We start from the raw sequence: 27,959 nt of genomic DNA on the forward strand, positions 1-27,959 counted from the left end.
ATGGCATTTTGGGATGTATAAGTAGGGGCATAGCGAGCAGATCGAGGGACGTGATCGTTCCCCTCTATTCGACATTGGTGAGGCCTCATCTGGAGTACTGTGTCCAGTTTTGGGCCCCACACTTCAAGAAGGATGTGGATAAATTGGAGAGAGTCCAGCGAAGGGCAACAAAAATGATTAGGGGACTGGAACACATGAGTTATGAGGAGAGGCTGAGGGAGCTGGGCTTGTTTAGCCTGCAGAAGAGAAGAATGAGGGGGGATTTGATAGCTGCTTTCAACTACCTGAAAGGGGGTTCCAAAGAGGATGGCTCTAGACTGTTCTCAATGGTAGCAGATGACAGAACGAGGAGTAATGGTCTCAAGTTGCAGTGGGGGAGGTTTAGATTGGATATTAGGAAAAACTTTTTCACTAAGAGGGTGGTGAAACACTGGAATGCGTTACCTAGGGAGGTGGTAGAATCTCCTTCCTTAGAGGTTTTTAAGGTCAGGCTTGACAAAGCCCTGGCTGGGATGATTTAACTGGGAATTGGTCCTGCTTTGAGCAGGGGGTTGGACTAGATGACCTTCTGGGGTCCCTTCCAACCCTGATATTCTATGATTCTATGATTTCTCTCTTAGACACCCAGATTGACACTCACATCCGATGAAGTGAGCTGTAGCTCACGAAAGCTTATGCTCAAATAAATTTGTTAGTCTCTAAGGTGCCACAAGTCCTCCTGTTCTTTTTATGGATACAGACTAGCACGGCTGTTACTCTGAAACCAGATTGTTTGGTGGCTGCTAAATGTTCCCAGTACAGCTAAGAAAAATGAATGTGACAGAATGGAGGCAATAGTGGGTACAGTTGAAGACCAGCAGTGAATGGGTTAAAGTGCAGTTTTACCCTGAAAAATTACATTGTCTAAAGTGTATAAACATGGGGTTCCATGTTTATGGGGTCTCAATGCCTCCAGAGCAAATCCTACCCAGTTTACAAGTAACAATGCCTTTTCTAATGGCCAGCCTTACAACCTGGCCTGGGAACGAAGAGGCAAGCTGGGTTTCTACTGGTATGTGCATCTCTAACAGTAAAGCTTCTGTGTTCTCCTGTAGCTGCACGGGCTCCAAGAGCTGCAGAAAGTGGTGAAGCTGGAGTACCCTACTGCTTTTGATCTTCTCCACACACAGATAGTTAGCGAGGCCAAATGCCATCCTGCAGTAACTCCTTCAACATCTGCCACTCCAGCTGCTGCAGTGGTTGTTGGTGCGGCAGCCGGGGCAGCCAGGCCACTGCACTGGACTTGGGGCTCCAGTCTCCTCTGCTCCATGCTAGGCATCCCAGAACAGACGCTGCAAAAGAGCAGAGGAAAATGGTTGGGTTTGGTCCCAAACGGGCAGTGAAGGTTGCTTTCCCTGTTCGGAGTGGCTCTTGTTTAGGCCAAGGGAGCCTGGGCTTCCTTGTGTTAGGCCTGCGGTTCTGAAACATTTTACTCAGGAGACCCACCAGCTGCATTGTGTGGCGCTTTGCGACTCACCTCAGGTCCAAATTTGGGTGTGCCTCCTCCTCGGCACTGGCAGCTGCAGCAGCACTTGCTGACCCAGCACCGCAACCCTAGTCCTGCCCCAGTGCGGGTATGTTGGAGAGTGACCCCGCGCTCACCTTGCAGCAGCTGTTCTTGTCCTGCGGAGCTGCACCCGGCTTCCAGCTCCAGGGTCCCAGCCCCGTGGAAGGAGATGCTGCTGCAGGGTAAGTGTAGCGCAGGCTTGCTCTCCACCCCACCCACCCCTCCCCTAGGGAACTCCTCTGCTCTGGGTCCCTGACCCCTTGTTAGCCGACGGCCAAGGATGTTTGGTGAGGTGCCAGCTATGCCCGTTTATACCATCCGTGACTTTAACCGCTAGGACGCACTGTCCCTTCGCGGCGGGCAGCCCGGGCTAGGCTGACGGATGCCCCAAGGTCCTAACCACCCGTGACTTTAACTGCTAGAGCTCAGAGCTCCTTCGCAGCGGGCAGTCAATACTGACTGACAGGTGCCCCAATGGCAGCACTAAGAGCCTCTCCACACCCGTGACTTTAACTGCTAGAGCTCAGAGCTCCTTCGCAGCGGGCAGCCAGGATTGACTGACAGGTGCCCCAAGAGTTTGCCCCGTGGAGGCAGCACAACTCAACGCTAGGCTCTTAGTACTCTCACCTAATGGCCAGGCTTTAGAGCCAAAACGGCTGAGGTTCTTTAATTGTGTTGGCTGCTTTACAGTAAACCAGAGAAAACAAGTCAGGCTTATGCATAAATGGTTACCAAAATTTATTAAGCTAGATTCTAATCATGTGGTTACAAAATTGCTAGTGCCTACTTATTTAAATGTAGAGATGTTACACACACAAACAAGTTACAAAACTGAAGCCACAATCCCAAAGAAAGAAAACAAAGTATAGAGCTCTATTTCAAAATATGTGTACACTAAAGGTAGGAGATCAGGTGTGGGTGCTTCTTACCCTCCTTGCATCTCTCGATTCCAGCGGTGCCAAGCCAGGATCGGTCACTCAATTCCACGGAAAGACGAATAAGGGACAAGGCGTAGGGACCCTCTTAGCTGCAGAAGCCTTGGGAGGCTGTCACTTATCTGACCAGCAGATAGATAGTGAAAAGCACTCAAAAATCATGGTGCTGTAGGTCCCCTACTTATACCTCTGTACTCCTTTATTCTCTTTCTCCTTTCTTATGCCAAATTGAGGCTGGTCTGTCGGGGTGACGCCAGCTTTTGCAAGAGTAGTTTACACTTGCAAAGGAGAGAAACAATAAGTTTCGACTACTGGACATTTCTTTTATCAGGGTAAATATTTTCCCACCTAGGATGTTGGTGTGTGTGCATCACGCTATTTAGTTGGGGCTAAGAGCCATGTCTGTCACAGGGCCTCTGCCTGCTGTGAGCTTAATCGTTGTATCTGTTCCCAGAGGCACATTGTAGCAGCACACCTGTGCTTTCACAGCTTCAAAGGCTGTGCTGGAATATATGTTAAGTGCCCTGTTCCTGCTTCCTCCTGTGTTTCCAGCAATGCTGGGCTGAGGGGCGGGGTGGGGGGGGCTGGCTACACCCCTCTGCAACCTTTCCAAGACCTACTGATGGGTTGGGACCCACAGTCTGGGAAACTCAGTGGTAGGAGGCTTTTCTAGAGCCCGATCCCGAGAAGCCTGATCCTGAAAGTTGCTCAGCACCTTCCCCACCTACTGAGATCTGCAGGAGGTGGGGAGGCGCTCAGTACCTAGCACAGACAGCTATGGCGATAGGGAATCCCACATTATTCCAGGGCAGATTGTTAACCTAGAGCCAGGGAACTTCTGAGGAGAGCAGCACTGGCCTGTGAAAAAAGGGATTTCTCTGTAAGAGGGTTCCCCTAGGTGCTGCTGGATGTGCAGCATTGTTTTACAGCACTGTCCTTGGCTAGTCCACCTGGTCGCCATATTAGATGGCTTGGCACCTTTGCGCTGCTCTGGCCACGGCCAGCTCTTTCAGAGAGTGCACAGCATCAGGTGTGGTCTTTAGCAGAAGGTCATTTCTGTTTAACATGCAGTTTGTATAAATAGTTCAGAGCCTGATCCCGGGCTGAACACTCAATGGTCAGCACGAAGCCCTTACATATCATTAGGCTATAACCATGGGGCCCAGTCCTGCTCTCTTGAAGTCAAGGGGAGCATTACCACCGACTTCAGTGGGTTTGATCCTGCTCTCATTACATGCAATGATCACTGCATGCTTCTTTCTTCTAAAAAGAACACAGCAAAATATTTATTTGTGCATGCATGTTGTATTTAATAAGATGTATATGAAAATGGTAGAGATTGATTTTACTTGATTTCATTGCTTCACTTTATCAGTGGTAACACACTCCACACAGCTCCGTGGCATTTTTATCCACACCGAAGTATTTGCCCATCGGAATAGAAAAGAATTAACCAACATCTCTCCAGGACCAGCAGCCTTTTGGCTTTCCAGCCATATCTCCCATAAATTAAATTGCTGTTATATTTCATGCAAATGTTGCAACAGAGCTGGCACTGGGAAGTCTATTCATGCACAAGAAGTGGTTTGATCCAAACCTAAGAGATACCACAGTGGGTTTTTAACGATCTGGAATGAAACTGCTTTCCAGAGTCAGGTCTGTGGTTCTCGTTTCCTCAGGGAGTTCCCAGCTAGCGAAGAGGTCTTGGAGGAGGATGTGCTTGCATGGCTTTTCTGAGAGCCTGCTGGCTGGGATGGCAATTTCTTTTTGATCACCGGAGTTTTGTTCTTGCTTTTAAATACCTTGTTGGGGTCCAGTTTGTTCACAAAGGAGTCAGGCTCTTCTGAGAGTAGAGCTGTGTTGATGGTGATGGGCTTGTACATGTTAAACCATTGCTGAAAAAAAGATTACAGGGAAGGATGACATGGGGGGGGGGGGGAAATCACACATTAGAGACTTAGAGGGAAAGTGCAAGAATCAACTTTGGAACATTTTAAACATACACCAAGCTCCTGCTGTCAAGAATGTGTGTCAGTCTGTGTTTCAGCTCACAGCGTTTTGTGCAAAGAGCTTTACAGTAGAGATGATTCGTAGCTGCAGAATGAGGATGGGGATATAACCTTCCCAAGATACAGAGATTGTGCAGATAAAGGTCAAAAGTGAAACCAGATTCTCCTAGTTTTCCATAGCTGTAACTCGGCAGGCATTAGGGACTTACTCCTGGTTTATACCAATGTCAGAGAGAGGGGAACCAGGCCTAATTTATTTGGACTCAAAGAAGTAGCAAGTGATTATTAATACCTTGGAATTTACCTTGCCAAACAAGCGGAGCTAGAATTGCTGGGCCTCTCATGTGAAATAAAAAAGCCCCCAGTACTCTTCTAACAGTGCAGGTTCAGTTGTGCAAACTTTAACTCAGACCTTGTGTTCACTTTTCTTCTGACTGATTTGATGACTCTGGATCACCATCAGTATTATCTGGTTGCCACCAGGAAGTTTCACTTTGCAGTTCACATTCCTGTCTTCTGCTGCTTTTTCTACTACAGCCAGCTGGCTTATGAAGCCAGGGAAAGGACTGTAGGGGTTATTAGAAAAACCCTGCCTCAAACCAACCTCATTCCAGGGCACAGCATAATACTGAACGAGATAAACAGAGGGTCAATACACACACTAAAGGGGTGGTAGATCTAAGTACTGGATAAGGGGAAGGTCTCCAATATCTGCTCCTGAGAGACCTTTCCAAAAGATAGTGTTAATGAAGACTACCTGATTCCAGTGTTGAAAGGTTAACAAGTCAGCAGGACATAATCTAAATGAGGAGGAAGTTGATTGGTAAGGGAATGTGTGGGGGATCATTTCACACAAGGGGTAGTGAATATATGGAATGCTGTGCTGGGAAAAGCTATTGCTAGAGTACAATGGGTACTCGATCAATCTAGGGCCTGGTCTACAGTACACGGTTATTTTGGAATTAGCCGAGTTACCTCGAAATAAAACTGGTTCTGTCCACACGACCAAACCAGTTGTTTCGATTTAAAGGGCTCTTTACTCTGATTTTTGTACTCCACCTCGGCAAGTGGAGTAGCGCTAAAATCGAGATCGCAGTTCCGGGTTACAGGTACTGTGGATGCAATTCAACAATATTGGCCTCTGGGAGCTATCCCAGAATGCTCCACTGTGACTGTGTTGGATCATATTAAAGAAGTTCTGTATTAAAATCACAAATGAGTTTGATTTCCCAGAGTTTAAATTCCAGGGTATTACTAATTAAGAGGTCTCTTGGTTTTTGGTGCTGTTTCTCTCCCTCTATGTGTGAAACTTGCAAGCTGCTAATTGCATTAGTACATTCTAAGACAGAGTCTGTTCTCAAAGCAATTCACACAGAGACTCAAAGCAATACTCTAACAACAGAAACAGCACCCAGAGACTCCCCGCCCTTTTGTTGTATTAACAATTGTGATTAAAATAGAGCTAGAGGATGTATGTGGATGGATGCTTGGTGTGGATAATAACTGAATGATCAGGGAGGTGCCAGCCTAAGAATCCAGCGTCCATCGGCTGAAGAAGGCGTCAAGTGGAAATAACCAGAGGACCCCCCGCCCAGAGGGCAGACTGGAATCCACCCAACAGCCTCAAGAATGGGCAAACCAAAGAACATCTAGCAGCACGGACCCGGTAGGAATGTGCTATCTGCTGATTGATTCAGCAACAGAATGATGAAGCAATTCCCGCAGACTGGCATAGGAAGAAATTCCTATAAAAATAGACTCTAAAAAGTGAGAACTTTGGGGGGTCTGATTCTGCAAACCAACTTCCAGGAGCATCATATGAGCATCTGACAAGGCCCTGCTCCCTCCTTATGTCCAGGCCACCTAGCCAGTGGCTTGGCATGAGCAACTCTAAGGCTGGTAACTGATAACAACCTTGCAGAATCTCTTTGTGTGTGCGTGTGTGTTTGTATTTGTATGAATGAATGTGTGAATAAATATGAGATTGAATGGAATGTTATAACTATAACTAACTGCTTACTATGATTCTTTCTGTATTCACAATAAATGTGTTATTTTGCTTTTTTCCCTTTAATAAGATCCTGCTGGTTTTTATTTTATTGGTATAACAACCGCTCTGGACAACACTCTGAACTCCGATGCAGTAGCCAGGTAGGCAGTAAAAGCCCTGGGAACTTTTGAATTTCCTGTTTGGTCACCATCAGCACAGGTCACCATCAGCACAGTACACCATCACAGGTGACCATGCAGAGTCCACCATATCAAGAGACCACGCAGTCCCGGATTCGCAGACAAGCTCCAGCATGGCCCGAACGGGAGGTACTGGATCTCACTGCACGGTGGGGAGACGAATTTGTTATGGCAGAACTACGTTCCAAAAAAAAAAAGGAACGCAAATACGTAGGCTAACGTCTCCAGGGCCATGACGGAAAGAGGCTACTCCAGGGACACAGAACAGTGTCATACAAAAATCAAGAAGCTCAGGCAAGCGTACCAAAAAGCCAGGGAGGCAAACGGGAGCTCTGGGTCACAACCCCATACATGCCGCTTCTACCGTGAGCTGCATGCAATTATGGGGGCTGACGACACCACTCGGGGTGACAGGGGACAAGGGCAATACTCTGCTGCAGGCTTTTGCAAGGTTACCCATTCATTTATGGTTAGCTCTGCTGTCTAGTGTGTAGTGGGGCCTCCCTACTCACTTGCTCTCAGCAGTTGTGGAGGGGAAGGCAGTATGGGGGGTTCAGCCCTTGCTTTCCCCACCATGCCCAGAGCTGTGAGCTTGACTGGTCTTACGTGGCTGCACGGGGGACTGTAGATGGCCTTATCCCACCCATATCCCCCTGCACAGTCACAAATCGTGAAAGCTCAATAAGCATAATAATAGCAGCAGTGGTCATGATGCCACCAGCTGCTAGAAAGTCCAGCTCTAGCTAACCCTACTGATCTAATATATGCCCCCTAGCCCACAAGTCTGATGCCTTGAGGAGGATAATCTTGCTTGCTGAGAGCCTCTGCTTGTTGCTGAGTCAGGCAGCTCTACATACTGGTCTCGAGAAAGTGAGAAGGACTGGCTTGTGTTCAGACTCACTGCAGAGTCAAAGTACGGCTTCTGCTATCCTACCTTAGCCTGGGGGCTGACACCGTAGCTCGTAAAGGCATACTGCCATTGCGGGAGACCCAGGTGGGTGATCAGCAGTCGGTAGTAGGCAGTGAAGGTGTCGGTGAGGAAATGCCAGTACAGAGCTCTGTCCAGAAACCATATCTCAGTGTCTGGGGTGACAACTGGAATTGAAAAAAAGGAACATGTACAAAAAGGGTAACATTGTTTTAAAGTTGAGGGATGAGAAATATCATAGAAGATTAGGGTTGGAAGAGACCTCAGGATATCACCTAGTGCAATCCCCTGCTCAAAGCAGGACCAACCCCAGCTAAATCATCCCAGCCAGGTCTTTATCAAGCCAGGCCTTAAAAACTTCTGAGGATGGAGATTCCACCCCACCCCCTAGGTAACCCATTCCAGTGCTTCACCACCCTCCTAGTGAAATAGTTTTTCCTAATATCCAACCTAGACCTACCCCACTGCAACTTGAGACCATTACTCCTTGTTCTGTCATCTGCCACCACTGAGAACAGCCTAGTTCCATTCTCTTTGGAACCCCCCTTCAGGTAGTTGAAGGCTGCTATCAAATCCCCCCTCACTCTTCTCTTCTGCAGACTAAATAATCCCAGTTCCCTCAGTCTCTCCTCATAAGTCATGTGCCCCAGCCCCCTAATCATGCCCTCCGCTGGACTCTCTCCTTATTTGTCCACATCCCTTCTGCAATGAGGGGCCCAAAACTGGACGCAATACTCCAGATGTAGCCTCACCAGTGCTGAATAGAGGGGAATAATAACTTCCCTCAATCTGCTGGCAATGCTCCTACTAATGCAGCCCAATATGCCATTAGGCTTCTTGGCAACAAGGGCACACTGCTGACTCATATCCAGCTTCTCGTCCACTGTAATCCCCAGGTCCTTTTCTGCAGAGCTCCCAACTGAGATCATCTGGAGGCAAGCAGTGATGTTGTGATATTTCTGATGTTGTAAAGGATGGCTTTTCCAAAGGGATAGGACCCAGAACCAATGTATCATGCAGAGGCAGCACGGTCTAGTGGTTATAGCTTGGGACCCCAAAGTTTTGATTTCTAGGTTCCATTCCCAGTGTGGGAAATTGCTGGTATGATTATGATGGGTCCCGTGCTTCCTCTTCTTGCGGGGGGTTCAGGGTGCAGTTTCCTACCCCTGAACTTGGGTATTTACTGTCCCACTAGTAACCCAGAGAAGGGTAGTGGAGAGGGAGGTACCCAGGCCCACCCTCTACTCCGGGGGCCCTAGGGATAGTGGTAAACCACTTGAACTAGTGCTTCCTTCCCCTGGGCTACTTCCCTCTCCTGCTCTTCAGCTTGTGGGGCTTCCTGCCCTCTCTCTCTGCACAAGCCAGGTGTCTCTTTACCTAAGGTCTTGGTCTTCTAGCCAGCTATGGCAATTCTCCAAACTGTCCTCTACTTCAACTCCTTCAAACTGCTCTCTGCTCCAACTCCTTTCCCTGGCTGATTGAAGCGGGGCGTTTTTATCAGGTGACTGGCTTCAGGTGCTCTAATTGGCTTCAGGTGCTTTTAAGTAATCTATAGAAACCTTTCTTCCCTCTACAGGAAATAAGGCTTCTTCTCATCCTGGGACTTACATATCTCTCCTATATCACTCTTCTGCTGCCTTCTGGCAATGCTGTATCACACCAGCTACTGACTCAGTGTATGCTCATCAACTCCTCCCTGTGCCTGTTTCCCCGTCTACAACACGGGTATTATAATACTTACAGGCATGGTTTGAGACACAAAGTGGGTAGTGTACATGGAGATCCCTGGATGAAAGGCACAAGCTCAAAGCACCATTATTGCACATCTTTATCTGTTGTTCCCCCCATCAAGGGCAAATACTGATGAATGAGACTAAATGGAGTGGTCAGTCACCAGGATTGCTGAGTTTGGAAAGGACCACTCGACGGGGTTTATATTGCCAACAGAATCCTGCTTTGCAGGGGATTTTCTCCCTCTTCAGAGCAATCACACTTTTCTCGAGGCAACAGCTTCCAAACAGTGTAAAATGTAAACAACACAGGATCGCGTTAGCTCTGTGAGTCCAGATTGCTTCTTCAGCTGTCTCACTAGTGTAAACCTGCCTAGCACTTTTGGGTCCTTATACCCACCCCCTGCCTTTGTCCACTTCCCCACATTGCTGGGTGCGGGGATGACTTCATTCCCTCGCTCCCAGCCCATGCTCAGGCTGGATCATTACTATTTTCATGTCCACCTCCTAGAAATCAGAGGAGAGGTTTCTCTTCTGGGCACACCTGGCAAAGTTCCAACTAGAGTCACCACTTGACAACTTAGGGTGTTTTTATTAGGAACAAGTATATTAATAGAGGGGTGAGTGACAGAGAGAAACCAAGGTTAAATAGACACACTGCCGATAACTACTGCTAAAAATTTCTCTAAGCGAGCCAGGTACTTTACCATTACCCTGAGGAGAACATCACCTGCACCCTGGCTGCAGGATAATGTCTCGGTCCTCTAGCTTGGAAGTCTGGCTGGTGTGTGCAACCCTTCCAGGTGTCTGTGACAGGCTACATCTATACCACACATCACTGGTGGCAGTGTGTAGCGTACGTGTAGGAAAACGCTGCTGCGAAAAGCAGGCTGTGTCCACGCTGCAGGGTGTAGCTGCACATTACAGTGAAAGGCTCTGGCAGTGGGGAGACAGCGGGGAAAAGCATCAGCAGCTCCCTGCTTCTGGAGCCTTCCACTGCGGTGAGGAAAAGGTTTAGGCAGGGTGAGGTGGGGAAAAGACTACCTTTCCCCTGCCCAGAGTCTCCCCCCCAGGCCCAGAGGGAAAGGCTCCAGCAGCAGGGAGGCAGTGGGACACTACTCTGCTGGAAATAGCAGTGCAGATGGGGAGGCCCGGATGGGTGAGTAGAGACCGTGTAGGGTATGTACTCGAATACATACCCTGGCCCTGCAGGCGTGACTACATTCTGCTCATCTAAGCTGTGTCTCACTGGCGCACTGCTATTTATACCCCTGCGAGGGGGGCTATGCAGGGATGTACTCTACATGCCGCTGAAAGAAGTGTGCAGTGTAGACGCACCCGCACAGAGTTCTTTACTAGCTCAGCTCACACCTCTCTCACTCTGTGGTGTGTCCTTTGTTAACTTCTGCTAATAGGCCCATTGCCGACCTAGTTTCTAATTAGCATTGGGGGACATTGCATCAAAGCATAGGATCTGAATCCAAATCAGTGGCTTCAAGTTCTCTGTGTTCTCGCCTCTCTCTGTCTCTAAAGAATGCTCTGGCCCTTCTTGGAGAATGTAAACAATTTGGCTTGAGTCTACCATCACTTCCACACATGAGGAACTTTACACATAGGAGTGGCCCTTTGGGGCTACTCACATTCATAAGTGTTTGCAGGATCAGGGAGCTAGCGCGGAGCCTTTCCCCTCTCTGGATGCAAATACTTTAGGCAGGTAGAAACAGCATGGAGGTTATAATGTGGACTCATCTGTTCAATACCAAGGGGGAAGTCCTGGTTCCAAGGGTTCACCCATAACAGCACATAAGTTCAGAAGAGTAAGAGCTATCCAAACACAGCCATTTATCATGATTGGTTAACTGTGCTCTCTTCAGTCTTTACCTGGCTTGGTATGCTTATAAACAAGGCAAACTTTCCCATTCCCATTGCATGGGTCCAATTCAAATATCAGGCTACGAGAGTCAAAGTGAGGTTTTTCTGGCTGGTCTTCATTACCTTTAAAAAGAAACAAAATCCCTTTACAGCATTTCTGGCTAGATCTTCACTGGCCAAGTTTACAAATAGGCCTGAAAAAGCTATGCTTGCACCTTTCACATGTAGGGCTGTTGACATGCACCACACCCTCCACTGCATGTGCACACGTGGGCTCAGGAGTTTGTACAAATACAGCTCTTGCATGCAAAAACTCATGCCTATGGAACACTTATGGGTGCCATTGTAGAGGCATCTTTGAAAAGCTGGCCCATAACTTGGCTTGGAAGGATTCACTTTTAATTGGTAAATTAACAGTTATTAATTATTACAATAAATCAAAGCACTGTCAGAAATTGAAATGTAGAGCGAGAAAGTTCAAAACAATTGAATGAAAAGGTACCAGGGGCAGTAATTTTAGTTTTATGACAATCGCTATGTTCTAGTTCTGCTCATACACAAACACCCCCAGATACCCCTTGAAGAAGTAATTTCATGCTGCACATAAATTCACCTGCAGTTCACAGAACTTAGATGTTCATCAACCTTATTGCCGATCCAGATAGCCATTCTCAGAAGCTAGGGCTTAAGGTTGTTTATAACTGGTAGAATACATAGTAAAGCATGTGTTTAAACCTTAGAAAACCAGCTTACAGGGACATAATAGCTCAGCTGGAATAGCTGTTTTAAAATCCTTGCTAGAATTATTCACATAGAGCCCTGCTTATTTACTAAAATGTTAAAAAAGCAACAGTAGCCAAAACCCCACAAAAAACCCCAAACAATTAACTTTTATGGTTTTCATGACTCAATCTCATAAGTAAGTTGGGATCAGTCAGCACAAATACACTGTTTAGAAAGGACAATGGAATTTTTCCTGCAATAAAAGAAAATAGATATAATTTGATAGAATCAACAGCTTCCCACTGAAGTCAAAGGGAAAACTCCTTTTGGGACATACTCTGCTCTCACATGCACCATGCAAATTCAGTGGAGTTGCATGTGGGTAAATAAGAGCAGAATCTGACCCATTTGATTTCAAGAGCAAGAGGATCAGGATTATAGCAGAATTTGAGCAAAATCTCTAATACGCTAAAGGGCAGGATTCTCTGATAAGCAGAGAAACCAGCCAGGTTTGGAAGCAGCAAGAGCTACAAAAATCAAATAGCAATTTGTAGGTTTTATTATTTTTCTTCAAAAAGCCACCATTATCCCATGTCCTGTTTGTCTCACTTGTTGCCTCCTGTTAGACTGCAAGCTGATAGAGGAAGGGAATGGATCTTTTTATTTGCCAAATGCCTAACTCATCCAGATGCATTTTCCCCTGCTGCCTCTTGTTTCAATGTGTTTTCCAGTGACATTTCCAGCTCTGAAGAGCTTCATTTAAAGTCAGTGTATCCAATGGGCCTATCCATCACCACGACAATTACTGCCAGTGGTCATTGATATTATATTGTACATGTACATGCTCTTTCCAAGCTGAATGAAAAGAGGAGGCCCCAGCTAACAATTTAAGACAGGGAAAAACAAAGCATGGGGAGCAGTTTGGTTGGAAAGGTGTGGAGACAACACAGGTGAGGAAGTGGAGTTAATCATGCCTGCTGGACCCTAAGAATCCAGTCCATTCCTTCTCTGGAGCAGCACAAGTGCTAGCAAAGTGCAGCTTGGCCTGTTATGCAGAAATGCAGCTTATTCCTATACAGGAGAATGAAGGAGGAAAAGCACATTCTGACACTTGAGTGTACCACCATGTGTGCCATCAAGAGGATAATACCTTCCTCATCCGTATCACCTTCCAGGTCAGCGAGGGTCGGTGCATTGGGTAGGGCATACGCCGATGATCCGCCGAGGCGACTTAGCTTAGAGATGCTGTTAATCACCATGGAGCCCAGTGGCATGGGGTTATCTGCAACGCACAGTGACAACAGTGTTCATTAATACACCCCAATGACAGGAGAGTGGAGGAGATCTTTTCTTTTTGTCCAACCCCTAACCTTTCACAAAATACAAAGAAGGAGAAATGGGCACTGCAGCAGGCCTGCAAGTTTGACAGATGTAGGCTCTGGTGGAGCAAAGTTGAGAGCACCTCAGAGATCACCAAGTCAGCAGCTGCCTCTCGTTTATTCTGAGAAAGCTCCAGCTTAGGCCCTGGTGCTGACTGCAGTTGTAGCAGTCTGGAAGAGGGCAAGGGGAAGTGTTAGTCGAGTAATAAAGCGTTAAACCTATTCAGGCCTCTATGGGTCACCACGCCTTGAATTCCACTTGAACCACCCAGCAGGCAGAGCACATGTGGAGAATGGGCTCATGTGCTCTTCATGTGAAACTCCATTTCACAAGGAGATCCGTGCATTCTGCATGCACCAGCTGAAGTTAGCAGTCTCCAGCTGGAGTGCCCTGCAACAATCGGACTTTGAGGTGGCAAAGGCCTGGACAACTGTGGCCCGGTGCTTGCTTCAGCATGAAAGAGTCTTCCTGTTCCAGCCAGGCACAGTTGGAAGAAAGGGGACCCAATTCTGCAATCACTTGCACTGGAGTAACTCCACTGAAGTCAATGGAGTTAAACTGATGTGAGATCAGAAGGAGGCCCAGGGTTTGTACCTGCTAGCACAGAAGTCTGTGGTAAAGCTTCCACTGATCTCAACGGGAGTAGGATCAGGCCCTTCATTTAAATGTTGTTCATTGTTAAAGTGCCCCACTATCACAATGGTAGCTAGGGCTCTCATCTCCCGGGCACAGCTCCTGCATGTTGTATGACCTCTGCAAAGTTCCTTGACCACATTCTGCTTCTGTCAAGCCAGATGGAAATAAGAACAGTGTAAAAAGCAGGAAGCCAACTGAAAACCAGATGTTCCCTCTAAGCTGAGTAAGACAAAAATTGCAGATTGAAGTCAAATTTATGTACTCATCCATTTGATGACTGATGCCCAAATCCAGGTATGCCCAGTACCTACTGGCATTTAGGTAATCAAAAATAGATCTGATCCTAGCAAGTGCTCTGCAGACAAATTTCCCACACTGGAATCCTGCATGTGCATGGATTGCAGGCTTGAGCCCAATGTATCATGCACAGAAATTCAGGTTGTGTTAATCTTTTATCATCGGGGCCTTCCTTGTGTTGGCTTTTGCTTCCACGCAGTACTTTGGACTTCCTTGTTAATTAAAGGGTAATTTTCTACATCAATGATTGAATTATCCAACAACAGCTGGCTAAACCCAGCAAAACAAAGGGAATAGTGGTTATTTTTCCTTCAAAATAATTTTGCTCCTGTGGTGTAGATCAAACTAAATAGAGGATTCGGTTAAGCAGTGATCAAATTAAGAGGAAGGGGCTGTAGCTGGCATAGGGAATGCACAGAAAGAATGGACATTTTAACCTAAAGGATTTTAAGCTAAAGGAAAGAAACAGGCAGACTTACCATCAAATTTTACACTCCAGGTCATGTGGAAGCCATCGCTCATTAGGTAGAAATTCTTTAAATCCTCTGGCAATACACAGGAGTTTTTCTGTAATCACAAATGCCCATAAATGTTATCAAAGGAAAGAGGTAGAGCATGCTTTGATCCAGATAACTGATTGACTGTTGAGACAGGAACACCTGCCACCCAATATCTTTCTGAGCCCCAACACAACCCAAATCACACAACTGGAGAGATGCTTTCAAGTTTCTTGGATCTGTTTCCCAACACAGGTTAGTTATTTGATCTAAAGGCACCTCTGGAAAAATTTCATGCAATTGGTTTACCAATTTAACTATCGCTAGCTACAGGGATATTTTAGGAGTGTTCCACAATTTTCATGACATGGCACCTTGTGTAATGAATTCACACTCCAAAATCACAGACCCAAGGTCATCAGCTAATCCACACACACAGCTTCGTTAGAGACAGCCCTTTGCCATCAATTAAACCAAACCAACCAACCTCTGCTATTTGAGCTACAGGACTTGCAGTGGTATTAGGACTTCTCTCTTTCATGGACCTTCAATCACTAAAGCGTGATAGGCACATGCACACAAGCAGGTATGACACACCATCCAGTAACATACATGTAAACACGGAGGGCCCAATCCTGTAAACACTGACTGCTGATCTTAGTGCTTACAACTATGAGAAGCCCTATTGACTTCAATGAGGCTATGCTCAATGCAGGCACTATGCTCTGTGGGAATTGTGGGATTGGGCCCTTAGACAGTAAATTCCACTCATATTTTAGTTTCTAATTGTGACATTGCACCCCATAATGCTTTCTAGAAGTATGCTTATGAATGTAAATATGACATAACTGGAATATGTTTTACACTACATATGCCATGTAACATATCTCTGCAAAGGTTATGATCTACTGAATATCGTCATCCTATTTGTATGCATGTATCATTTTTGTATTCAAAGTTATGAATATTGGCTGTGTACTTTTTAATTTTAAGTAGCCTCAGTGAGGCATATGATCAGCTTCTTGAGAAAAGACTATTCTCAATCAAGAAACACTTAATCTGACAATAGACTTTGATAGACACCAATCCACACTTGAGCTTTCCTGGGAACATAGAGAACTAAGTCATGCATGGACATGTGACTTGCCCAGGTGACTCCAAAACTTCATCTTATAGAGGAGATTCTACACAGGGGGAGGGAGGGGTTTCCACTCACAAGAGAGAAACTATATAAAACTCTGGGAGACCCCTCCATTTTGTCTTCAGCTGGCTCAAGAGGTAGCCTCTCCACCCACAAAGGATACCTGAAAGAAACTGGAACAAAGGACAGTAACCACAGGGGTGATAGTGATTGCTGGACCCAGACTAGAAGGACGCTAGTCTGTAAAAGAAGCTTACAGGAACATCTCTGAGGGTGAGATTTCATCTGTAATCACTTTCTAACTGTATAAGGCTTAGACCTGAGCATTTTATTTTATTTTGCTTGGTAATTCACTTTGTTCTGTCTGTTATTACTTGGAACCACTTAAATCCTACCTTTTGTATTTAATAAAATCACTTTTTATGTATTAATACCTGGGGGGGGGGGCAAACAGCTGTGCATATCTCTTTATCAGTGTTATAGAGGGCGAACAATTTATGAGTTTACCCTGTATAAGCTTTATACAGGGTAAAATGGATCTATTTGGGGTTTGGACCCCATTGGGAGTTGGGTATCTGAGTGCTGGAGACAGGAACACTTCTTAAGCGGTTTTCAGTTAAGCCTGCAGCTTTTGGGGGACGTGGTTCAAACCTGGGTCTGTATTTGTAACAGGCTAGCTAACTGAAGTCCCAAGCTGGCAGGGAAACGGGCTCAGAGGTAGTCTCAGCACATCAGGTGGCAGTCCCAAGGGGGTTTCTGTGACCCAACTTGTCACGCTAATATTAAGTGCATGTCATGAATTTGAAAACCAGAAGAGAATCACATCAGGAGCCAGTTTTAATGAGCCAAGGAAAGATGCTGCATGAAGCTACTTGCCATCACTAGAGCCACTTCATATCCACATCTGTGGACCATTTTTGCAGATAGTGGATCAGATGCGGACACAACTGCACAGGGCTCTACTCACCGATGGTGCCTGGCCTGTGGCGTCTGGCTTGGGCAATCTGGAGGGTGCAGCGCATGCAGGCTGGAGGCCAGTAGCCAGTGGCTGGGTGGCAGACTGGAGTACAGGCTGTCCAGTACCTGCTTACCACACCGTTTCCTGTCCAGCAGCTTGGGCCCGTCAGGCAGCGCCAGCATCCCCACCATAGCCTGGCCTGGCAGCACTAGCCATGCTCCCAGCCCACTGGCTCCTGGGCAGAGGGACCCGTCCCCAGCCGCAGGGATTGTAGTGTGCAGGGCCCTGGTACCCCATCCTTACGCCCTGCTGTGATGCAACATGCACTGTTGCTACCGTCTCTCGTGAGCTCCCAGGAGCAGCACGCGATGTGACGCCCCTTCTCCTCAAGACCCTGCTCCCCCCATTCATTTCCGCTCTCCCCCAGCCCTTGTGAGACGGCTTGCTGCTGTGGGTACGGATACACATAAAAGACGTCTAGCGGATTGTGGATCGGATGCATGTTGATTCTGGCGGATGTGGATCCACATTTTTGTATCTGCGGAGGGCTCTACCTATCAGTACTCTCATATTAAATTATTTCTCTGAAACAATAGACAAACTTTTTTTCCAAACTAGAATGTATATTTACAGTAACACCAACTGCAAACATTCCAGCATCACGAGTCAGGCCCCCAAATCATGAGATTTTTAAAGATAATACGTTGGAGGTTCTTTTTATGTGCCTTCTGGTTTATGAACTATTCGGGTCATGTTTTCAAGGTTTTCTCTATACTGTGAGGTGATCCCTTCAGAGCAGGATGCTCATGGATGGATATTTGGATTTATGTGAAAGGAAATTAAAAACCACAATCAAATATTTAGCATTCAAAGCCCCATAAAACAGGGACAAGTACTCCCATATCTTGTATTAGCTGACCTAAAGCAAATGCAGCCACTCCTTGGCTACACTCATTTTGTGCAGTCTCCCCATTTCCACACTGGTTCATGCCATCCATGTGTAACGTCACCGGGGACAGTGATCACATTCTCTGCCAGGCCTGTGGGCTTGTGCTCAGCCCATTACCTACCTCTGGTTTTGCCTCCCAAGTTCAGAACGTCTTCTCTCAGAGGAACCCAGGCCATGGCTGTCTCACTAACAGGTTCCCAGATTCCAGTATTGCCGATGGTCAGCACCAATGTTGGCTCTGGGCACCAGTGAGAGAGGCAGAGCGTATTGTTCCCTGCCTCCCGTCTGGACTAACGCCACCATTCCACACAGCCGTGCTGGTTTCACAGGGTATGCTGTAAAAGCCCACGAGTACTTGTATAGCCTCTCCCCCATATGTCCACAGTTATACTGCCAATGATGCACTTTCTCCAACCTGCACCTGGCCTGCATCCATTGCTGCCCACAGCCTACTGTTACTGTGGCCAATATATTCTTGGTTTTGCTGCTTGTCAGTATTGTCTACAACACTGTACAATTCCTTGATATGATATTATTTACTTGTCATACCTTTGACAGGTACTTGGCTGGTGAGTTCTTGCTCACATGCTCAGGGTCTAACTGATTGCCATATGTGGACTGGCAAGGAATTTTCCCCTGGTCAGACATCTTGGATCTTGGGGGATTTTGCCTTCCTCTGCAGTGTGTGGGTGCGGGTCACTTGCCAGGATTATCTGAGTGTATCTCACTTATTTCCCAGCCATTGTGGGGGCCTCTGGCACTGGTGCGCCTCTGTCCTTCCTAATTTCTTCCTGTGGCACATAAGGTCTAATCTCCTGTGGGCTATAATGCCTTCTTGGTCTCATTTTGGTTGTTGGATTTAGTATGCGGGTGCTGGATGGTGTTGGTGGCCTATGATACATAGGCGTTCAGACTGAATGATCTAGTGGTCCCTTCTGGCCTTAAACTCTGTGACCAGCAAATTCGTCCCTGGCATGGTGGCTTTTCCAAAATCTTCTGAAAATGTCTCCATAGGCAGCAGGTGTGAAAGAGAAGACATCTTTGTGTTGAGAAGAACTCATCTGTCACTTGATAACAGAGGTAAATGAACATTGCTGGGCAAAGTTGTTCAATGTTAGTTCTAGAAGAATACTAAACCATATAGGCGTGCTTTAAATTCTCCAAATGTCTGCAACAGATGTGCCCCTTGCTTTGCAGACTCTTTTCAAAGCTAAATATTTGTTATTTCACACTGCAGCTTCATGAATTCTAACTTCATATCTCTAGTTGCAAGAGCGAGGACCTGGATTAAAACAATTAAGGAGGCTGGATGTGTGGAGATGATTGATGTGCTACAAAGCTCCACCAGAATACAAGTATTTACATGCCACATTCCATCGATTTGAAAAACCTGTTTAATCATTTAATCTTGTTTTTCTATTAATAAACTTTTTCATGTGAACAGCTCCATTGACTTCAATGGAATTACTCTCCTGAGAGAGACAACAGTCAGGACTCTAGTGATGAACGGTCTATTCATGGAAGGTAATAAGAGGTTTTTGGATAGACCTGCTGCCTCGAGTCCTCCTCTTCCAGGAGGGCATATCAATTGGCATCTCTGTTTCCAGTCACATTCTCTCTCTTTTTACCTTCATTTTAGGAACCTCCTCAGCTAACTCCCTTTCATTACCTTCTCCAGAGGTTTCAGAGTAACAGCCGTGTTAGTCTGTATTCGCAAAAAGAAAAGGAGTACTTGTGGCACCTTAGAGACTAACCAATTTATTTGAGCATGAGCTTTTGTGAGCTACAGCTCACTGTGAGCTGTAGCTCACGAAAGCTCATGCTCAAATAAATTGGTTAGTCTCTAAGGTGCCACAAGTACTCCTTTTCCTTCTCCAGAGGATGGGTCTGAAGACAAGTTGCTATGCCAGAGCAGAACCTGGTCCCATTCGGGATCCTGGATATTGTCCAATATTTTTCATGAGGGTGGGAAAAGTCTGGCTGATCTGTCCAGTTACCTTCAGTCACAAGAGTTTGTGATTTCAAACAGTTGTCTTATTAGAGCAGAGGTCAGATAAACCCAAATGATATGCCTGAAACTGCTTACCCTCAGCCCCTTCAACCAGCTACATGCACCCTGCTCATCTGGTGCTTTTCGGAGCTGCACTCACCAGCCCCATAAAGTACAAAACCAAGATGCCCAATATTTGATGCGATTTTAATTTCTTTTGTTTATTGTCCATGATATCCCAAAATTACCTAGAAAGAATGCATTTGATGCCTGTGTCCTTCTGAGGTGGTGGGGAACTCTATCAGCTGGTAAGGTTATGTTGCCCAACATGTGTTGATTCCCACATAAAACAGAAGGTTTTACATATGGCAGTTAACTCAAAATAATAATAGAATAGTCCCTTCTTGGGAACAATCCTATAGCAGTTAATAGAAATTAAATCCCTAAGTTCTACAGACGCTACTCTAAACACAAAAAGGCACAGAGCTCACTCCATGCGAGACCTGAGTGAGGGGAGAAGGAGATTATGTCATTTTTTATGGTTCCCTAACACTGGAGATGGCCATGGGCCAATTTGTCTCTCCACATAAGTTACTACCATGTCAGGGCGGGTCTAACCCAGCTGCTGAAGGCTCCAGAACTGGCCTGGCAGCTGGGAATATCCCCAGTGCAGAGATGTTCCAGTCATGCCCTCCATGCTCTACACAGGGGGAATTCTCAGGCGGCTGTGTTTGCCGGCTTTACAACCCCTTTGCACCAGCAAAGCAGCACACATGGGTTTCAGCAAGCCCCAGTCTCAGGCTCGTTAACAACTGCATTTATAAACAGAAGGGATAGAATTGTGCATCTGATTTTACCAGGAGATTATAAAACCTTAGAGAAGAGAGTGCACTGGAGAACAATTCTCTTTCTTTAAGGTTTTTGAACCCAAATGCCTCTCACATTGTAAGGAGAGTGATCACTTTAGATAAGCTATTACCAACAGGAGAGTGGGTTTGTGGTGGGGTGGGGAGAAATCCTGGATTGGTGCTGGAAATGGCCCAACTTGATTATCATACACATTGTAAGGGAAGCGATCACTTTAGATAAGCTATTACCAGCAGGAGAGTGGAGTGGGGGGAGAGAAAACATTTTGTAGTGGTAAACACCCATTTTTTCATGGTTTGTATGTATAAAAACACCTTCTGTATTTTCCACAGTATGCATCTGATGAAGTGCGCTGTACCTCACGAAAGCTTATGCTCAAATAAATTGGTTAGTCTCTAAGGTGCCACAAGTCCTCCTTTTCTTTTTGCGAATACAGACTAACACGGCTGTTACTCTGAAACCTGTCAAATGCCTCTCGTAACTTCCTAAGCATGTCCTCTGCTGTGTCCCTTTCTGAGTGGCTACACACTTCCCTGTGTGCTTGTCCTGCTTTGCAGGATGGCATGGATCCACTGCTCTGCCTGTCCTCAACCCTCTTTGGGGCACCTTACACTCTGGGGCAGTCCAGAGAGGGTAGTCCTTGTGCTCCCTGGAGAACAAGGGCTGCGATGTACCTAGCTCTTAGGTAAGTCCCCTGTCCTTATCCTGCTTTATACCACCCCTTTGCCTCTTCCCGCCGCCCCACCTGCCTTCCCTCTTTTCCAGTGCCCCAACCTGCCCACCCCCTAACCCCCACACTCTTCACTATGGAGCTCTGATTGAGTGGGCTCATATTCAAGGTCTTTGTTGCTTTAGTGACCTATAACTCAAAAATACTTGACCAACTTTCTTCAAGGTTTGCAGAAAAAAATTTCCTTGATGTTTAGAATGCAGTTAAATTTCAGGACAAACCATTTTTCTTGGCCTATGTTATAGAGGGAGTTAAAAACAGGGATTGTAAAGGAACCCAGTTACAACTTTACTATCGAGAATACTAATCTGTGGGTCGATTGTTTCCCCTCCATTAAACTGGGAAACAGTGCCACCTAGTGGTTGTGAAAACACAATGAAATGTATAATACTATGTCTAAAAACATTTACTTGCATTCAAGTAATTCAAGAGCAATGAGATGGGGCTCGAAGACGAGATCTGAAAGTTCGTCACTAGGGACTAGATTCTACAAGGTGCTGAGTGCTACCTGTGTGGTGTCAAGAACTCTCCACTCCCACTGAATATTATATGGGAATTCAATGCACTAAGCACTTCGCAAGATCTCAGTACTTATTCCAAGAGATCAAACTCTACAGCTTATTTGTATTCCCACACAAAAGGACATTTGTTAACTTTGAATTAAGGTTGGTGGGATCTGAAATCTACCAGATTTTTTTTTACCAATTTACCAATTGGTAAAAAGCAAGTTAAATCCTTCAACACCCCATATACACTTAACTTCTGAGTACCCCTTCTTAACCTCATTCACCTTCTTTCCACCACCCACAGTCCACATTTGTTCATCCTAAACCATGGAAAACCAAAGTCCAGCCTTATTTCTGACAGTGTTTACTGATTATATGGCCATGCGTTTGGATGATTAATACAGGGTTGATGTGGCTTCCATAAGTTACATAATAGCTCTTTATTGGTGGGTGTAAATAAGTGAGGTCTGGTGTTACATTGTAAACGGTGACTGTGAGAGATGTTTTTCTGTAATGCTTAGGAAGAGATAGACGGAGGGGCAGCCTACAAGGTAAATTGGGTTATTTTGATGTAGAAATGAAAGAAGTGAAATCTGCATGGATGTTACCCCCGAATGAATTCTGCCCCATTACGTATGCACATGATTTTGTTTTTCTCTGCAGAAAATACATTCCTCTGGAGAGGCGAGCAGTTACGCCTTTTTCACGCCTTTTTCTGGTTGTGGCACCAGAACAGAAGCAGCTAGCTCACTGGCCATAGCAGTCAGCTGCCGATAGAGAGGATGAGAGGTTGTGGTCCTCACAGTGCCCTGCCCTCAGGGCCAAGTGAGGAGCCATGGGGATATGCGTGGACAAATAGAGTGGGGCACACAGGGTGGCTGGGGGTGGGGTGGGTGTCACATAGACTGGGATTCAGAAGGGCTAGTGGGTGGGCAGACTGGAGCGTTGGCTGAATGGGAATGGGGGTGCAGGGCCACATGAGGACAGGTTGGGTGCAGGGACACATAGGAGAGGGAGGTGGTGGAACACATGGGGACAGGGGAGTAGGGCTGTCTGAGTGAAGTCCAGGGACACATGGGGACAGGGGCAGATGTGCCTGACTGAATGAGAGAGGCCAGGGGTCGGTCAGGGTCTGCCTGGGGGAGGCTCCCCAACTCCCTAGCAATCCCTTCCTCCCCCCCAAAAATGTTCCATACTTCTCCCATCCATACCCTACAGGTTCACTCCTAGGCTCCTTCCCAGCAATTACTCTTCCTCAGCTCCACCGTTACCCCTGACTCCGCCAAGCCTTTGCACTGCTTCTGAGGGGTGCAGGAAATATGTTTCTGAATTGTAGATTAAATGAATTATTACTGAAAATTCAGTATTAATATGCCTAGTAAGGAATCTATTTGTCAAAAAAATATTTCCTGAAACTTTTTTTTGTCTGTATTGTTACAGGCATACTTGTTGACAGATATTTTGAAATAAATTACCAAAATAATTGAAACTGGCATGATTATATTCTGTTATTTTGACAAAGTATGCAGAATTTTGCTGAATTTTAAAATATTTTTGGCATTTAAATTTTTTTGGTGCAGAATTACCCCAGGTGCGTTGGTGGTTTTATATTTATGGTTGGAGTGGAGATATGAGAGGTAGAAGGTAGGTAGTTGAGGTTGAGAAGGGAAACTGATGAGTGGGGTGTAGGTGGGGGCACTGAATGACTTGATTGCACTACAAGTCTCTCTCTTTAGTGGCCATCAGGAACTTGGTTTTACGTCTCATCTGAAAGATAACTCCTCAAGCAACACAGAGGCCACTACCACCATGCTGGAGTTTGATTTCAGGGCTGATGCAGAAGAATGACAACCACCTATTGAGTCACCATCCCTACTCTCTGCAGCACTCAAGTGTCCCTTAGACTAGGGTTCCCATCTAAATGCATCAGCGGCCTGCTTCTCTGGTGAGACCCACCAACACTGCAATTGCAGGTGGTATGGATGGAAGCCAAAGTACTACCTGAAAAGGAGACAGCATTGCTCCAATTTGCGTCACAGACCTCGGTAAGTCTCTCTTACCTATAGGCTGAGCTGTATGTGAAATGTGGCAGGGTTCTGTTCAGTACCCTACATGCCTAGCCGGCTGCGTAGTCAGACCAACCCTGTTCCAGTGCTATAATGAAAGTACCCACCTGCTCCCAGGAAACGATAGAGTGACGTTCAGCTGGCTCCTTTTCCACAAATGTCACCTCATCGACTCCTGGAGAAGTTTCTGTAAAACAAAAAGTAGAGCATGAGCACATCTTGCAGACGTGATACCAAATGCTATAATCCCTCTGGTTTTGTAAGCTAAGCAGAGTCAGGCCTGATGTGAAGTTAAAAGAGAGACCTCTAATGACTATTGGGAGTAGGTGGTCTCTTGTGCCAGTATTGAACCAATGCCCTGGCATTTGGGGGCATGGTGCTGCTGAAGAGACCATCCTTTGACTGAGACATATTAAAGACAAGGGATCAGGAGCTTGATTCAAAGGACCCCATGGAAATTTCCATAAAAGCGGAGGTTTAGCTCTGGTGTCCTGGCCAAATTCTCAAAGTCAGGTAATTATATCTTGCCTCTCTAAATGTGCCCTGTAGTTTTAGTTGCAGAAAGTATTTTTTGCTTGACTTTAGATGGTGTGTAGCACTGCCACGATGTGTTAAAACGGCTGCGTTCCACTTCAGAGGTGGATGGACTTCAGTGATTAAGTGATTCTTTTAAGGGTTAAGTCAGTGATACTTAGACTGAGGCTCAGGAGCTGCAAGTGGCTCTTTAATGTGTCTTCCCCAGCTCTTTGCAACACATGATACTTAAATACTGTGTGATTTAATTATTAACCAGTCTAAGTTATTAACCAAACAGGGTGCTTTTACTGTATTATTAACCAATTGTAGTTGATAAAATAATAATACTTGGTCGGTCATTTTGCTGTGAGAATAATACATATATGTAAAAACTAAATATTTTCCTTATCATACTGTTTTAATATGAATATATAGTAAATGAAACAATGAATTCACACTACTGTGGCTCTTTTGGATGATGTTGATCGCTAATTTGGCTCCTGAACCTCTGAGGTCTGAGTATCACCGAGTTAAGTCATTCTTTTATGAATGTAGGATCTGATCTTGCAAACAGGTCTGCCTGAGAAGACCCTTAGTCTTCTCTGTAATCCCAACAGGTCTCCAGGCTGGTCTACTTGCAGCAAAAGGTCCATAATTTAAAAAAAAATGATTGGGCTCCTTTGGTCTTATAAATGCAAGATACAATATCTACAGAGTGCCATCACTGGAGCTGGGAGTCTGTAGAACCTTTTCCCTTGCATTTATTCATATTATTATTTTAATAATCAAAGGCTTCATTCAAAGCTGATTGAAATCACTGAAAAATTGCCACTGATTTCAATTGCTTTGAATCAGGTCAAAAAGACTGCTTGCCTGCTACAGGAAATAAAAACACAGTACACAAAGGTAAATTGTCACTTTAAAAACTGGCTCTGGTGTAAAAGGAATAAATATTGGTTCCCAAAGCAATCACTCACATTATAATCACTTTATGACAACACACAATGCAGTGCACTAGACAAGAAAGGCACCAAATAGATCTGGTCATATTTCTTTCCCCAGTACTGAGCGTTTTGTTCTAACAGGTGGGTCACCCAAAGTTTTTCTATCAGTTTGGCAGTGGCAGTCAGTATAAGGAAGTTTGACTTCTGTTAAGAGTCACTAGTCAAAAGAGTTTGTGCTACATTACCCGATGCTTTCAAGGACAACATATATCCAAAAATAACTCTAATCTGAAGCGGTATATTCCATATTCATGGATACATCTCGGACATAAACATTAGCCGTATGGAAAAAAGATAAGGAGACTGATTATCAACTGAATCCTGAGAGCGTTTTTTGCTGTGGGGTTACATTCTTTTTGGGGTGTTTGAACCATTGAAGTTCATCCCCTCTGGCCAATGCAGGACCGCTGCCTTCAGAAGACTTTGTGCCCCTCTTCACAGTTTCATTTCAAATAGTCGGGGTGTGTGAAGTTAATTCTTGCTAAACTATACATCCTCTAAATGGGGACTCTATCCTGCATTTGAAGGGGTGATAATGTAGAACCTATGATCTGACGAGCCTTTTCCATCTCTAAGTTCTGCATGTCTTATAACAAGTTCACAGATCATTTTAATGGAATAATTGTTATTTCTATGATCAAAAAAAAAACAGCAGGGACGTTTAATTCATCTTGCACAAAGGCTCAGCTGGGATGGTGGAAGATTTAATATTGTATCAGTCACAGGAAGATCTAAAGTGATGAGTGAACTGCAAGTTTTAAAGGGGTCTGTACTAAATCCAAGATCAAAAGGAAGAGAAACTGTATCTTAAAAACCTGAATGTTATATTAAAAATATCCTGTGGGTAAACTGAAAATCACACTTAACAGACGTGCATAAGTATGGATGGGAGGGACATTAAACGTGGAGAAGAAAAAGAAATCTGCCATGGACACCTTCTCGGAATCCAGATGGAAGAAATCAAGAGGCCTACCAGGTTAGGCTAATGATATAGATAAAGCTGAACAAATCCAGGAGAGAAGTCTCCCACTTAAATATTCTGAATCAGGATCACAATCATCTTTTCCATTTATTTAGCACCTTTCATCTGAAAGGTTCCCAAACCACTTTACAAACTTTATAAGAGAGACTTGATCTAATGGTCTGAGCACAAGGTTGGGAGTTGGGAATTCCCACATTATAAATTATAATTCTTGCTCTGTTACGGATTCCCCCTCTAGCCTTTGTCAAGTCACAAGTTCTCAGTAAAATGGGTTGAATAATGAAGTTCTTTCCTCACGGAGTGTTGTCGGTATTAAAGGGTGGTTCGGTGCTGAAAAGTGACTGTAAAAACCACATCATGGGTTCCAAGTTTTCTGTATTTTCAAATCAAGCGTGTTTAGTTTACAAGCAAGAAAACGGATAGTTTTGTTCGATTCTTTCTAACTGCCATCCCTGCAAATGGATTGGAGAATGAATCAAGGGGGTTTCCTTCCCAAGTGTCACCACCAGGCATATAGTTTCTGCAGGCTACATTAGGCCCTGAGTGAGAGGTGTGAAACCCCACTGCCCTCAAATTATAACCCCTGTTTCCAGTGATGGACAGTCTATTAGAACCCCAATAAATGATTCCAGGGGTTAGTTACCCTTACAGCTAAAAAGTTACACTTTCTTTCCAGTCTGAATTTGTCTAGCTACACCTTCCAGTCATTGGATCATGTTACGCCTTTCTCTGCTTGACTAAAGAGCCCATTATCTTGTTCCCCACACAGGTTTGAATAAACTGTGCTCAAGTCACCCCTTAAAGAGAAGGTTAAGCTAACCCCAGGTTAAGTAACCTCTCACCTTCTCCTCAACTGTCTAAATGGGCCATCTTGATTATCACTACACAAGTTTTTTTCTCCTGCTGATAACAGCTCATCTTAATTAATTAGCCTCTTACAGTTGGTGTGGCTACGTCCACCTTTCCACGCCCGGCCCCAGCTGGGTTTCGCCGCAGACCCCAGTGATAAGAGGCTGCGGGTATCGTGGCTGGCAGGCGGGCTGTGCCCACGTGTGGCTCTGCCATGGAGCTTGCAGGCAGCCTGTGAGTCCCCCCGCCAACCCCCAGGTCGTTGCCGCCATGGCAGGGCTACTCCGATGCCAGCCCGGCCACTGTGTCCCTGGCAACGCGCCAGGGCTGTTTCCATGCCAACACCCCAGGGCCGTTTCCCTGCCAACGCGGCGACCCAGGCCGGCTCTAGGCCCTCGGCCGGCCCCTCACTCACCTAATATTCGGGTGACCCCCAGGGTGAGCCTGTCCAGAGAGGGCTTGAGGCTGCTGTAAGGCTTGTCCTCCATCCTCGGCACGCCCCTTGCCCAGTGCAACCCCTAGACAGAGAGAGGAGAACGAAGCTGATTTTGTCCCCGCTCGCGCCCTGTAGCGGAGGCTGCGCAGCCAGGAACTCTGGGAGCTGTAGTTTCCTTGCTAGTGGACCGACGGGCTGTTGGGAGCGGTGCCTCCCGGGATT

The 27,959-nt window shown here is 45.7% G+C and overlaps 1 protein-coding gene across 3 annotated transcripts; it reads right to left on the bottom strand.

Annotated features, from left to right (window-relative positions):
- Positions 1–1,804: 1,804 nt before the first annotated feature.
- Positions 1,805–27,869, bottom strand: TPGS2 (tubulin polyglutamylase complex subunit 2). Of its 3 annotated transcripts, XM_084628461.1 has the most exons (8): positions 27,717–27,869; positions 24,058–24,137; positions 14,726–14,813; positions 13,084–13,215; positions 11,220–11,333; positions 7,615–7,775; positions 4,284–4,376; positions 1,805–2,603 (listed from the first exon to the last, which is right to left on the bottom strand). In XM_084628461.1, exons 1-8 carry the CDS (start codon positions 27,787–27,789, stop codon positions 2,520–2,522), a joined length of 825 nt encoding a protein of 274 aa, XP_084484587.1. In that variant the 5' UTR covers positions 27,790–27,869; the 3' UTR covers positions 1,805–2,519. The 3 variants fall into 3 exon arrangements, with proteins under 3 accessions (XP_084484587.1, XP_084484586.1, XP_084484588.1); XM_084628460.1 differs by lacking the exon at positions 1,805–2,603 and having other exon boundaries at positions 3,767–4,376; XM_084628462.1 differs by lacking the exons at positions 1,805–2,603; positions 14,726–14,813; positions 24,058–24,137; positions 27,717–27,869 and adding an exon at positions 13,908–14,060 and having other exon boundaries at positions 3,767–4,376.
- Positions 27,870–27,959: the final 90 nt, after the last annotated feature.

This window comes from Lepidochelys olivacea, assembly GCF_965140295.1.
Source record: "Lepidochelys olivacea isolate rLepOli2 genome assembly, chromosome: 5".
NCBI classification, from domain to species: Eukaryota; Metazoa; Chordata; order Testudines; family Cheloniidae; genus Lepidochelys; species Lepidochelys olivacea.